At 34.4% G+C, this 15,452-nt stretch overlaps 1 protein-coding gene across 1 annotated transcript; it reads right to left on the minus strand.

Moving 5' to 3' along the window:
* Positions 1-5,109: 5,109 nt before the first annotated feature.
* LOC129896766 (G-type lectin S-receptor-like serine/threonine-protein kinase LECRK2) lies at positions 5,110-7,674 on the minus strand. The gene has a single exon (XM_055972728.1). The coding sequence runs from the start codon at positions 7,523-7,525 to the stop codon at positions 5,201-5,203; it is 2,325 nt and encodes a 774-aa protein (XP_055828703.1). The 5' UTR covers positions 7,526-7,674; the 3' UTR covers positions 5,110-5,200.
* Between the last annotated feature and the right edge of the window lie 7,778 nt (positions 7,675-15,452).

Genomic DNA, 15,452 nt, shown 5'->3' on the forward strand with positions numbered 1-15,452 from the left:
TTGGATGACTGTTGGAAAGCTTGCTTGTCCTCATTGCATGGAACATAGTAAGGCATTCACCTTAAAGCATGGAAGAAAAAATTCATGGTTTGATTGTCATCGTCAGTTCTTGCCAATGAACCATGAGTTTAGAAAGATGAAACATGCATTCAAAAAAAACAAGGTTGAAAATGACCCTCCACCTCTATCACTAACAGGACATCAAATTTGGGAGAGAATTTCTCAATTGCCTAAAGTTACAGAAACTCCACCATCTAGACTTCCTGGATATGGTGGTGAACATAATTGGACCAAACAGAGTATATTCTGAAAGTTGCCGTATTGGAAGGATAATCTCCTATGACATAATCTTGATGTGATGCATATTGAGAAAAAATATTTTGACAATTTATTTAGCACAGTGATGGATGTTAAGGACAAGACAAAAGATAACACAAGAGCTAGAATGGACTTACAGAAATACTGTAGGAGAAAAGAATTGTGGTTGCAAGAATTACAAAATAGTAAAACTGTCAAGCCTAAAGCCAGTTATTCATTCACATTGGATGAGAAACGTGATATATGTGAGTGGATTAAAAATTTGAGAATGTCAGAGGGATATGCTTCGAATTTAAGTAAGCGGGCAGATCTGAATGAAGGAAAGTTAATAGGTATGAAAAGCCATGATTGTCATGTATTCATGGAAACATTGATTCCTATCACTTTTAGTCATCTACCTGACAGGATATGAAAGCCAATCACTGAGGTAAACCTTTTCTTTAGAGATTTATGTTCTGAAAAGTTGTTGGAGAGTAGTTTAGATAGAATGGAGGAAAATATTGTTGTTATTACTACAAAGCTAGAGAAGATTTTTCCATGTGGTTTTTTTGATGTGATGGAGCATCTTCCGATTCATCTTGTTAAAGAAGCCCGCCTTGGAGGTCCAGTTCAAACAAGGTGGATGTATCCATTTGAGAGGTAACGTTTTTCTTATATAAGTAATTAATTTATTCTTCTTATATATACTATAATTATTAGTTAACATATATTTAAGAAAATTAGAAGCTGCAAACAAATAATTAAACAGAGAGGAAAAATCGAAGGCTCAATCGTTCAGTCTCATATTGCAAGAGAAACTGGTGACTTTTATTCCTATTACTTTGGGGATGAAGTTCCATGCAGGAGAAATAGGCCATATCGCAATGATGAAGGTGATAGTGATCTGATGTATCCATCGATTTCAATTTTTAATCATTGTGGTCGAGGATCCAAACAGTGTGGAAGATGAAGCTTTAGTAACATGGAAAGACAATCAGCTGTGACCCATGTATTGCTTAACTGTCCAGAAATTCAGCTATATCTTAAGTAAGTGTGAAATTAAATTATCAAATTACATATTAATAACTGATTACTAACTATCAAAATTGTACATATCACTATCAGCACGTTCGTAAGCACATGGAGCAATAAAGCCATATATACGAGGTTTTCCAAATGGCTAAAGGATTATGTAAGTGTAAAAGCTTATATTGAATCAATAGGTATAATGTTTTAACCTTATAGTAAATTGTATTATTTTGAAATCAATTTGTAGGTATATGATGAATACTCAAGTGTCAAACATTCGCCATTTGTGAGAGAGATCGCACTCGGGCCTGCATCTCATATTCATACAATGAATAAATATTGTGTGAATGGTTTTAAGTTTCAAACTGAAGAAGTTTCTATGCACAAGAAAACCAATAATAGTGGTGTGTGCATTCAAGGTGATGTCGATGGTAATGGCCAAATTGTAGAATATTATGGTGTCATTCAGGAGATTATTGAAGTAACATATTTAGGTTGGCCTAAAAAAAGATAGTATTGTTTCGGTGTAAGTAGTTTGACCCATCACACAGAGGTACAAGGGTGGACCAAAAACATAATATAATTGAAGTTAAGCACAACAGACAATACGGAAGTTATGATCCTTTCATCATTGCCCAAAATGCTAAGCAAGTCTATTACGCTCCATATCCATTGCGTAGAGATAAGGCTGATTAGTGGGTTGTTATTAAGACAAAGCATGTGGGAAGAATTGAAATTGAGAATGTATTAGATATGGCGTACCAAAATGATGTTGCACTTGTTCAACGACAAGTTGACGTTGAGTTGGAAACCACACTAGAACATCCTCAACACATAGTAGAAGAGGTTTCCGATGATGAACTTATAATGTCAAATGTTGAGGAAGAAGTAAATAAGAAATATGAATCATTTGAGGGAGAGGAATGGATTGACAATGAATATGAAACATCTGAGGAGGACGAATGGAAAGATGACGAAAATGAAACAAGTGAGGAGGAATAGAGTGATACATTATCACTAGTATGTAAGTTATTTATTTCTCTAACCCTAAATTTAATCAACTATGTGGTTTTTATATATTGTATTGTTACTTTACATGCAGATGTCATCTGGTGATGGTGATAGATACCGGGATCATCTTGGTATTAGCCATTCTGGTAGAAGTAAAAAGAAGTCTAGGAGACATGTTGATCCTGAGGATATCCCAGGACATATTTCTTCAGCGTCGGAGATGCAGCACCACCGAGCTAGTCCTAGTACACATATTAATGTTGTGCCTTTTGGGACTATGGATCCTTTAGTTTACCATAGTCAGTTCCGCCGACCATGCGGCGCTTTTTCTTCTTCATAGGTCAGATATACTTCATATGATCAGACCTACCAACTACCCACGGAGGTTATTGCTCGACCCCCGAGAGTATCATCTTCTTCTACTCCATCTCCCGGATCTCAGTCTCCTCACATATCTAATCTGAGACTTAGAGAATTTAGTGTTGAGACTGGCACTCCCACAGCATCACCTACACCTTCTTCTACTGCTAGAATAGAGGCGTTACATGATGAGTTTGGGTTAGCTCCTGGGAAGAGGGACAGACTTGGGAGAGTCATGATTGAGCCTGATGGATCCTCGTAAGTTTAATATTTTATTTATTTATTTATTATTGTTAGATTAATAACTTAGTGATGATATAATTACATGTTTATTATGTGTCTTGCAGGTGGCATCCTTCGAAGGATGCTGCTAGGGCTCTTCAGGAGAGTGTTAGGAGGCTATATACTGAGCCCTATCACTCTTGGCGGGAGATTCCAAATAATATTCGTCAGGCAATGTTTAATGAATTCAAGGTATATATATGTTTAATTCTAGTTTTATAAGTTACCTTTAATATTTTTCCTATACTTTACTTAACTAATTATTTCACGTTATTCATTTTTTTTAGACTTTATGTACCTGGGAGTCAAGGTACAATATGGTCATTGCGACTACTTTTGAAAGAAAAGCAAGTGCCAAACTGTCTAGCTGGCTAAAGAAAGTCAGGGATGATCGGGCACCTTCGAGTTGGATGCTGCCTCATATATTTGAAGAATTATGCCGGTATTGGAATACCGAAGAACTCAAGACCTTGTCCGATCAAGAAAAAAAAGCAAGAGCCAGCCTAAAGGGTGGCTCGTTGCACACCGGAGGTGCAAAGAGTGTTGGTACGATTCAGAGGGAGATGGTAAGGTTTCTAAATTTTAAGTTTAAATTCATTTTCTGAAATAAATTATTTCACAAAATATTATTTCATTAATTGTATTTTTATTTATAGAAAAAAAAATTTGGACGCACTCCCTATCGCCATGAAGTCTTTAAAAAGACTCATATGAAGAAAAAGACTAATGAGTCGGATCCAGATGAGTGGGTGGAGGAAAGGGCCGAACGAGCCTATGTAAGTTATTCAAGATATATTATAATGTATTTTATTTCTAAGTTTTATTTTTAATATATATATATATATATAGTTTGATTATAACTTTTATTTTTTAATATGCAGCAAGATTATGAGCGGCACGTACGTGAGATGGGAGATTCAGTTCAGCTAACGCTTGAACAGTCTACTCAAATTTGGACAGAAAAAGTGGTTGGAGGCAGCCACAAGGGCCGAATATATGGAATGGGCTCTAGGAATAATGTACGAAGACTCCATTCAGGTTTAGAAGGTATTGGATCATCGCGTCAAGCCGAGGCCATTGACGGGGTTCAGATAGCTGCAATGTCTCAGCAAATTGCAGAACTTACACGCGCATTGGCAGAATCAGAGAAAAAAAGGATCGAGGATCAAAAAAGTATGAATGAACAAGTTGAGCAAATTAAAGAATAAGTGTTCAACCTCGTCCGTCAGCCTTCGCCCCGTTATTCAAGAGCGTCCACTCCGGATGATTCTGATGATAGTGATGAATATATAGCAAATAGTCCTTAGGGTTTCCTATGTTTATTTATGAACATTTTAAATATTTTTTGTTAACTTTGAAACACTTTAAATCATTCTAAATTATGATTTTATTCACTTTAAGTGTTTAATTATGTTTGTTATTATGTATTTTGCGAATTTTGTTTGTTGTTATTTGTGTTTGAATGGGCTGAATTGAATACAATTGAATTGAATTTTGATTGTAGGTAGGCAGCAGAGTTTCTGCTGTCAAAATTGTTGCAGAAAAAGCGACGGACACGGTCCTTTAATCCGTCGCTTTTCTGGTTTTTTTTTTTAATATTTTTCCAGAAAAGCGACGGACAGGGTCCTTTAGTCCGTCGCTTTTCTGGGTTTTTTAAAAAAAAAAATCCAGAAAAGCGACGGAAAGAACGATCCTGTCCGTCGCTTTCCTGGAAAAATTGCGATAAATAAAGCGACGGACGGAAACTAAATGTCTGTCGCTTTGTATTAAATAATTTCTTTTTAAAAAAAATAAAAAGATGGAGTTCGTCGTATTTGTTTATATATTTTTTTTAATTAAAAAAAATAGGAGCGATGCAGTCCGTTGCTTTTTACGACGCTGTCCGTTGCTCCTTCAAAAGCGTCGAGCAAAAAAGCGACGGCAGTGACTGCGTCGCTTTTCCGTCGATTTTGACAAAAAAAGCGACGCAGTCCGTCGCTTTTTGACAGTTTTTTAGTAGTGAATAGTTGACTATTTTGATACTCCGATACTTGCAAAACACTCATTAGAGTATAATATCTTTCAAGATTACACCCATACATATATATAGGGCCTGCAAATTATATCATTAAAGCATAATGTGAACTAATGTATTTGAAACTAAATATTCTCATTAAATTCTCCATTAGAAGATATTATTGAAGAAAACAACAACATAATGACCCACTTACAACTACTGAAATTAACTGCTGGGACTTGGACATGGAGGAACTGGAATATCAATTATTCCCTGTAACATGTGTAATACTTTTTTCATGGGAGGACGAAGAGCTGGTTCATCCTGAATGCACCAGATCGCCACAGAGATCATTCCTTCCAAGGTCTTCATGTCTACCTCGTCACTTCCAACAAGCTTGTCTACTTCACTTTCTACAAGGCAAGTATATGCCCATTTAGAAAGCTGAATTTCTTCTATTTTAGTCACACAAGCTTCAATGTTTCTTCTGCAGCAAATGATTTCTAGCAATACAATACCATAGCTGTAGACATCAACCTTGACAGAGATGGGGGCATTTGTTTGCCATTCTGGTGCCAAATACCCTCTAGTCCCTCTTACCCCAGTGAATGTTCTTGTTTGATCAGGCATTAGCAGCTTGGCCAGACCAAAATCAGAGATTTTAGCTGTCAACAACTCGTCCAGTAAGATGTTTTGTGGCTTTATATCACAGTGGATAATTGGAGCTTCACATTCTTCATGGAGGTAAAGGATTCCCCTGGCCACATCTAGTGCAATATTTACTCTTAGGTTCCAATCCAGCCGAGTAGCTCCTCGGAACAACAGATTTGCTAGGCAACCATTGCTCATATATTCATAAACTAGAGCTCTTTTTGAGCCTTCAGCACAATATCCAAGCAAACGAACCAAGTTTCTGTGTCGAGTTCTACCAATGACCCTCATTTCTGCTCTGAACTCCCTTTCACCTTCCTCCACTACCTTCTCTAGCCTCTTCACTGCCACAAGGTTTTTACCTTTGTCAAAGCTCCCTTTATAAACTGCTCCGAAAGCACCCTTTCCTAATTCCTCTTTGAAACCATCTGTTGCCCGTTTTAGCTCTCTGTAAGAGCAAGTTCTGAGTATGAAATCTTTCGTTAAGCCTGTGGTTCCTGTCTGCATTAGCTTCCTGTACTTTATTATCCGGAATTTGAAGGCATAAAATCCTGAAAATGCAAGAGCAGTACCTGAATACATAACGAAACTTATCGATAAAACCAAAATCACCACCCATGGTGGCTTCACTGAATCCGTTGTTGGATTTTGCACTGATAGATTGCTGACTTTGAAGTAAGCAATGTGAGATCCTTCAGGAGCACCTATGACGTACCTCAAAGGAAGCTTGTGTTTCATACACTGGCCATTTTCATCGAACAGAGCTGCATCACAATCACAATCCTCCAAACAAGATTTACCACAATCTTCTTTTCCTAGAAATGATGTAACAAAGTAAGGAGGATCTTCCCAGGTCAAATTGGTTCTGGTAGTAATCTTGTACACACTTACATCTTCTTTACCATTAATGCACTTTCCTCTGGTGAAGTTCCTTTGACAATCACCAAAGCTTGGATCGTTCTCTCTCAAGTTTGACCCTGGTAGACACATACAAGAGGGTGCATTGTGATCACGTCTAACACAATAGCTGTTAAGGCCACAGAAACCCTTCACAAGACAAAGATCATCAATCGTCTCCCACTCCACTACCATTTTAGAATTCCCATTGGAGTCGAATTCGTGAGAATAGAGTCGAAAATTCCCATCATAATCTAGGGTGGCCCGATAAATAGCTCTGTCCTTCTGCACAAGTGGAGTGTATAATTGTCGAAGTACTGAAGAATCAGTGTCATTGATCAGCAATAAGATGCCAGTTCTGTTAAGAAGCAGGCGATTTCTGCAACCATCACAGTAAATTTGTGAAGACCAATAGGCATCCACTGGCTGATTCAAGTTTTTGGGGTATGCAACAAGGTTCCCATCGTTCTGCATCAAGAGGCGAAATCGCCCCGAGGAATGATTGGTAGAGGAGAAACTAGAAACCAATTTACCCCCACTTGGTAAGTTCTGTCCACCTAAAATTGTATCAGTAGGAGAACTGAAGCTCTCATAGATAGCTTCATGATCTTGATTGTAAAGAACAAAGTTACCGTTATCAAGCAAGTTGGCATAAGAAGCAGATTCTGATGAACTAGGAAGAGTCATATCCTCACTGTTATTTGTTTTCAGAACTACACTTCCCTCAATGAAAGCCAAGGTAGAATCAGCGGATAATTCTGGATCATCACGAAACACGGTCCAGACAATAGTGTTATTGGAGCCTCCCACTAACCAAATTCCCACCTTGTAACCACTTCCTTGTGGATAAAAGCCAAAGGCGAAATGACCTGAAGCTGAGTACCATGCTGTAGGCTGTCCAGTGGGATGAAGAGAAGATCCTAATCCTATTGTGTTAGGTGGATTTGATTGAGCTCTAGCTGATCCAAAGATAAACAGCACAATTAAGAAATAGAGAGCCATGATATCAATGGGGGAAAAAGAAGGACAAGTTTTAACTGTTAAGATGGTTCAACAAGATTTAATAAAACAAACTAGAGAAGCAGTTAAGTCAAACAGAACATCTTCTCAAGAAATATCCATGAAGAAGCTGGGAACGTTACCTGGTCAAGTCATCTATTAGGTCTTCTTAATAGAAAACTGTAAATAAGAGTTAAATACTTTGATGGTTAAGTCAATTCACCAAGTCATCCTGACAAAAGTCCATCGAACACCGGAGAAAAGGACAATTAATTCTACTTTTAAACTTTATCTTGCGCAAGAGTTCTAAACTTGAAAACAAGGACTGAAAATGACTACAAAGAAACAAACTTAAACAAATTCTAAGATTCATTTTTCTTTTTCTTTTCATCTTACTTTGCGGAATTATTGAATTCGTTTCACTAGTTAATAAGTGTAATCACATACAAAGATGAAGTACACCATATAAAGCCACAATCTACAATTGTACTTTGTTACAAATTCGTTCCACACTATTCGGAGAAGAAACTTTCAAAGAATCTTCAATGAAACTTTTCAGGAATTGGAGAAGGAACAAAGGAGAAGAAGCAGAAGAAATGTCTGATCTTTGAGTTTTCAAAGAGAATGAAAAGATGTGTTGTTTCTTTGCAATAGAAACTTTTTTATAATTCTAAAGGAGCACAACTATTCAAATAGTTGCATCTTTTTCCTTTATATTTATTAATATATATAATACATAATTATATATATTTAGTCTATCATGGATCCGGGTTGACCCACATGGGTGACCCATCCAATCTCCTTCATCTCCCATTCACACATAGTGGGTCAACTCTCATTCTTATTCTTTAACTTTCATACATTACGACTAGATCGTGTGACCAGTGCATACTTTGAGAGCTTTGTTGCTATACATCAGTTAAGAATACACAACATCTCGATCAATTAAATTTAGAGTAGATTATAGTATGCAGTACCCTAGATCATTTATCACATTCATATTTCTCATCATCTCTTTCTCTTAATTTTGAGTTCATCATTATGTACTTGTCTTATAGATCAACATAAAGGACGTCAATGAACACAATTGATGTGATAATATCCAATGATCTTCCTTATCTCATGAATCTCTTAATATCAACGTGATATACTTTTCTAGTAATGTCCCGTCAAAGCAAATCAAACATGATCTCTTGGCAACATACTAAGATAGCGAACACCAAATTGAATCTCAAGAAACTGATTAAAGTCATGAGGGTACAATGTGAAAATTACTTATAATTTTCAGGGCTTCACACGATAGCAAGTAGAGACTAAACTTGTATCGCTCTTATGGGTCACTATATGCATACATGGTATGAAACATGTATCAATGTACTAACTCCTTTCCCATGGAGCGTATGTCTAACTTTGAGTTCACAAATCTACTCATCATTTTATTCTTCAGAACTCACATCTGGCATTAGAAACAGACTAACTCACTTTTAATCCACATGATTAAACACAAACTAGCAAACGACATTCTAATTATTAATTTTCATCTCTCTATTATCACCACTTCTGACAATAACTAATTTATAATTGTCTCATCTCTACCTGTCACTTAGACAATAAAGGCGATTGCCTGTGCAAATAGGCCAACCTTTTTTGTCTGTTTGACATGCCTTTTTATCCTCGGAATTTTATGTACAGTACCTAAAAATGATATATGTATATGAACCAACAAGAATGAAAATTAAGCTTAAATCAACATTAACTTAAATAATGTGAATTTACATGAACATGTTTGGGAAAGACAAATATAAATACATTAGCATCTACGTAAACCCAATGACTTCACATGTCTCTCATAAGTATCACATGCTTTGGATTTCGTTAAGGGATCTGCTATTAGTTGATGTGTATATATGTATTTCACGTTCACTTCTTTTTGTGCTATCATGTCTCTTACAAAATTATACTCTATGTTAATATGTTTCATCTATCCATGGTACTTTGGATATTTTGTGTAGGCTATTGCAATCTGACTATCACAACTGATTGTGACAGGCTTAACAACATTATTATACACGCCCAAGTTTACCAAAAAATGCTTAAGCCAAACAGTTTTTTGCACAGCAGATGAAAGTGCTATGAATTCAGCTTTCATAGTAGACAAGGCTATGCATGAATGCTTTTTGCTACTCCATGATATGACGCCATTATTAAGCAAGAATGCATATCTAGAGGTGGATTTTCTTTTATCTAAATCTCCTCCCCAATTAGCATCAGTGTAGCCTTTGAGTTACAAATCATTTCCTTGATACCATAAAGAATAATCGACTGTACCTTTGAGATACCTCAATATCCTTTTAATTGCTTTCCAATGTTGTAGTCCTAGGTCAGATTGATATTGCCTAACTAACCCAACGACATAACAAATATCCGATCTTATATACATTATAACATACATAGGACTTCCGACCGCATTGGCATATGGAACTTTTCTCATTTGTTCCTTTCATGTGGAGTTTGAGGGCACATCATTCGGTTGAAAGATTTACTTTTAGAAACTAGAGTGTTTATGGGTTTGCAATCTTGCATATTAAAGTGTTCAAGAATTTTCTTAATGTAAGGTTCTTGTGAAAGAGATAACAATTTCTTCGAACGGTCTCTTGAAATCTTAACTCCAAGAATGTATGCTGCTTCACATATATCTTTCATCTCAAAAGTAGATGCTAACCACTCTTTTGTTTCTTTTACAAAATTAATTTCACTTGCAGCAATTAGTACGTCATCTACATACAATGATAAGATCACAAACTTATCTTTAAATCTTTTAATGTACACACAATGTTCTTCATGAATCATAACAAATCCATCTGATATGATCGCATTATGGAAATTTAAGTATCATCGTCTAGAAGATGGTTTAAGGCCATAAATCAATCTTTGAAGTCGACATACTTTATTTTCTTCGCCTTTTTTACGAAACCTACAGGTTGTTCCATATAAATTTCTTCTTTTAGTTCTCCATTGAGAAATGTAGTTTTCATATCCATTTGATGCAATTCAAGATCCAACTTAGCCATTATACACAAAATTAATCTTATTGAAGTAAAGCGTACAACAAGTGAAAAAGTTTCTTCATAAGCAATTTCTTTCTGTTGTGTGTACCCCTTAGCTACTAGGCGAACTTTGAATCTTTCGATACTACCATCTTCCTTATACTTAATTTTTAGAATCCATTTATTTTCAATAGTTTTTCGTCCTATTGGTAGATCAACCAATTTTCACACTTGATTAGATTTTATTGACTCCATCTTCTTATCCATTGGTTTTAACCATTTTTCTTTAGCGGGGCATGTAAGAGCCTCATTTATATTTCTTGGCTTTTCATCATCCAGAGTAACTATAAATGCTTTCCTTTCGATCTCAAATCGACGAGGGGGAATTTGTGGAAGACATGTTCATCGAAGTTGAGATTGGCAAATTGATTTATCAATTGGTAAGTTATTTATACTTGGACCAGCAATATCAGTAGGATTACATTCAAATGGTGTATCTGTGGAAATAGGAACTAATCCATTATCATTAAAATGACTTCCACTCAAATTTATTTGAACTTCGACAGTGAAAATGGTCTGGTCCGTAGTTTCATAAAGAGATAAGTCTTGACCTATCTCGTCCTACTTAGGAAAATCATTATCTATGAATATAACATCACGTGACTCAATTTTAGTTACAATGACACTATTTTGTTCACTTATGAACACATAACCCTTAGATTGTTCAGAGTCTCTTATAAAGATACATTTTCTTCCCCTTGGACCTAATTTTCCATATTGGGAAGAAGGATTATGAATAAAAGCAACACAACCCCAAGACTTCAAAATGCTCAAATCGGACTTTCATTTGGTCCATAACTTATATGGCGTAGTCATAACTGATATTGAAGGGACACGATTAAGTACAAATACAGCAATGAGCAAAGCATCTCCCCAGTAGATGATTGGCAATTTCGCTTGTGCCATCATCGACCTAACCATTTCTAACAAGGTTCTATTTCGTTGTTCCGCAACATCATTTTGTTGTGGAGTATAAGGAGTAGTTAATTGTCTTAGAATTTCATTTTCTTCAAATAATCGTTTGAACCCATCAAACAAATACTCTCTTCCTTGATCAGTTCTTAGAGTTTTTATTTTTCTATCTAATTGATTATCAACTAAATTCATAAAGTTAACGAAGCAACTTAAAGCTTCATATTTATAAGAAATCAAATATACATAACCAAATCAAGTAAAATCATCAATAAAAGTGATGAAGTAAATAACACCATGTCTTGCCCTTACATTCATTGGACCACAGATGTCAGAATGAATTAATTGCAATGGAGTATTAGTCTTGTCCCAAATAGTTTTCTTGCAGTTTTTCCGGCTACACAAGATTCACAAGTAGACAATTTTACTTTATCTATTGTGCCATGCAAACCTTCCATAGCTAAGTGTTTCATTCTTTGCTAACCAATATGACCAAGCCTAGCATGCCATGTATTTACATCATTCTCACAATTAGAAGATGTAAATAAGGAAAAACTAATATCATTATTATTGGGACTTCGACAAACATCCAGTACAAAAATCGATCGTAAAAATAACCAGTTCAATATTTTATCTTGTCCAAATACATATCCATACCATGCTCAGATTTGTAGGTATCAATCCCTTTAATCTTCGCTTCGAAGTTATTTCCTATATACACCCATTTGGATCCTCGTGAGATTCGTTGGTAATCTACGAAAGCATCTCTTTATGTTGTTATATGTTTGGTGGCTCCCGAGTCTACAATCCACATAGGAAGTGACTCAATTAAAAAAGCATAAGAAGAAACATTTACATCACTATGTAAATTGTTCACAAGGTTATATACCTTTTTAGGCTACAATCACGAGCAAAGTGTCCCTTGTTCTTACTATTATAGCACTTAAGCTTAGCCATATTCCTATAAATCTTTCGAACAGAAATATTTTTCTCTCCTTGTTGATTAACTTTAGGGTTATTTGAGACTTTCACATGTTGGAGCATATTACCATATTCATGAAGTGTCATAGACACATTAAGAGCTTCAAGAGTTTCATGCTCTTCTAGGACATAATTGATTTTCATGTTCCATATTTCACAGTTATCACTATTAAGCTTATCACCTTTGTTAATCTCGGCAACAATATCGTTTGCAGCAGTTGACATACTGATTAAACAAGTATAAAGTAACGTGAGACAACTATGTACAAATTATAGCCTAAATTCATAAACATAATTGTTCTTATTATAATTAACTATGTCACTATTAATTTCACATTAGGTTCAGATTCGAAAGTTCACTAAGTTCTCAATCATCATTCGAATTCTAATATGTCACAAATCTAACACAATCAATCATCTAAGAACCACTAATCTTAAATCACATAATTCAAGACTAAATATGCATAATTCTTTAACCAATATAGAAAAAATTCAATTAAGAATGTAATTGCATAAATAATATAAATGTAAATTCATACAACTACAAATACATACAAATAATATACACATTATCACTATGATATTTCTTTGTGAACATGAATAGATAAAATAAAATCTATACGCAAGTCCACATGCAATTTATATCTTATAGGGAGCCAATGAGAATGACACAATCTTTTTAGCTTTCATGTCAAAGTATTTATCCATAAAATGTTGGACTAACGACTTATAAGATCTCGACCTTTTGAGATGTAACTTATGCCAAGATTTGTCAAGTAATTTTTTTTTTGAAAATCATCAGACAATACAGACCATAAAGCCATATATTTCTTCTACACGGTTAATAAACCCTCAGCCAACACAACTTCTTGAATTAACTCGTTAATTCTCGTTATGTGTTTCACAAATTTTATAAGATCATTATCTTGAATATTGAATTCTGGCGAAAGATTAACCAAATTGTCAATCAAAGTTTTCACCCTATCCTTCTGTTGCTTTGTGAAAATTCGTCTGGATGTCATTATCATTAACATGATTTTCTTTAACACATACAGAAAAATGATTAGGACTAACCACGTAACGAAAGAATTATACAACAATTTGTAAAAGAGAAGTCTTGTATGGAATTTAAGAAGAAAACTCGATTATGATTTACACTCAAAGTTTATGATAATTGGGTGCCTATAATTCAAAAATAATTGGCCATCTGCTAACTAAAAAACGCAGAAGCAAAAAAGGGTCCATATGCTAAAAAAATTCAACGTGGAGGGTTTTTAACAAAAAAACTCCAATCGATTTTTTTCATTGAATCAACATAATAATTCCAACATATGATAAACTTAACTTATCCACTTATCAACCAGAATATGAAGCCCACATTAAAAGAAAATCTCGTCACTTTCCACTTTCTAGAAAACAGATGGAAGAAAAAAAAGGTTTTCAAAAATTACCACCAAATAAACATTGGTATTGTAAAGGAACAATATATATATATATATATATATATATATATATATATATATATACTGTCACCACATATTTCAGGCGATACCAATAATTTTTTATTTTTTATTTTAAAGTGGCAGTAATGTTGCCAACAATTTTGAAATTCACAGAAAAGCCATAATGTCAAGGATTCTCAATCCTTTTCAATTGGTGATGTGTAACTTCTTCTTTTTTCTATTCTACCTTATGGGTCAAAAGAGACAAAATTGTGTCCTCCCTTTTTCTTTTTTTGGTCTGTTACAGATAAACAAACAACGCATGACACAAAACCAAAAAACAACACATAATCTAAAATTCTTATGATCAGAAATTTCTGAAACCAAAATACGATTTGGAAAACAAATAATCTAGGCTCTGATATCAATGAAGAATCTAATTCAAACATTTAGTTTGCAGGATCATTGAATTTGTTTCTCTAGTCACAAAGTATAATCACATACAAAGACGAACTATACCATATAATGCCACAGTCTAAAATCATATCTTGTTAAGATTCGTTCCACACTCTTCAGAGAAGAAACATCCAAAGAATCTTCAATGGAACTTTTCAGAAATTGGAGAAGGAAGAAATGAGAAAAGCAGAAGAAGTGTCTGTTCTTTGAGTTTTCAGAGAGAATGAAAAGATGCATTGTTTTTTTTCAATAGAAACTCTTTTATAATTCTAAATGGACACAACTATTCAAATAGTTGTCTTTTCCCTTTATATTTATTAATATATATATATATATTAAAACTCTCATGTATCCGACTTGACCCACAAGTGACCTGTCCAATCTCCTTCACATCCATATTAGTAGAAAAAAGTAGCTTTGCCAGAACAGTCTATTTTTGAACGGCTAAGTTTTGTATTTATAAAAACAACACATTACATAGAGAGTGAATGCACCCCTCCACTTTTGCGTCACTCCATCCGCCATTTTCCTCTAATTACTGCTTGTTTGGATGATTGTTACATATTGTATTGTATTGTGTTATTAGTTTTAATATAATGTTAGTTTTGATTGTTAATTAAATTTTATTGTATTATTATGTAACGACAAAAAAAAGTCTCATTTTATGTAAAGATTGATTTAGTATAATGGTGTCGTTATCATATTTTTAATATTCTCATTTGGTATTTGATTATCTAATAATCTTATTTTATTATTTACCCTACCTTTATATAATGATTTTATCTCGTATCCTACCTTTTCTTATAGGTGTGTCCTTCAAATTATTAATGTCTGGTGTAAGCGACTAAGTTTCATTCCTAAAAATAGCAATCAAGAAAGAAAAAATAGCGACAAACAATAATATTTAAATTTCAATAATATATGTGAATGTTACAATCTTTATAAAATCTAAAGAAAAAGATATAATCCTCTGATTCTTCTCCACACGTTCTTCAACTCAAGAGATTTGCTTTGTTCTTGAACAGATAAATT

The sequence above is a fragment of the Solanum dulcamara genome, chromosome 7, assembly GCF_947179165.1.
Source record: "Solanum dulcamara chromosome 7, daSolDulc1.2, whole genome shotgun sequence".
NCBI lineage: Eukaryota > Viridiplantae > Streptophyta > Magnoliopsida > Solanales > Solanaceae > Solanum > Solanum dulcamara.

Coding starts and splice junctions, on each gene's coding strand:
- LOC129896766 (XM_055972728.1), bottom strand. CDS start 7,525: ATGGCTCTCTATTTCTTAATTGTGCTGTTTATCTTTGGATCAGCTAGA.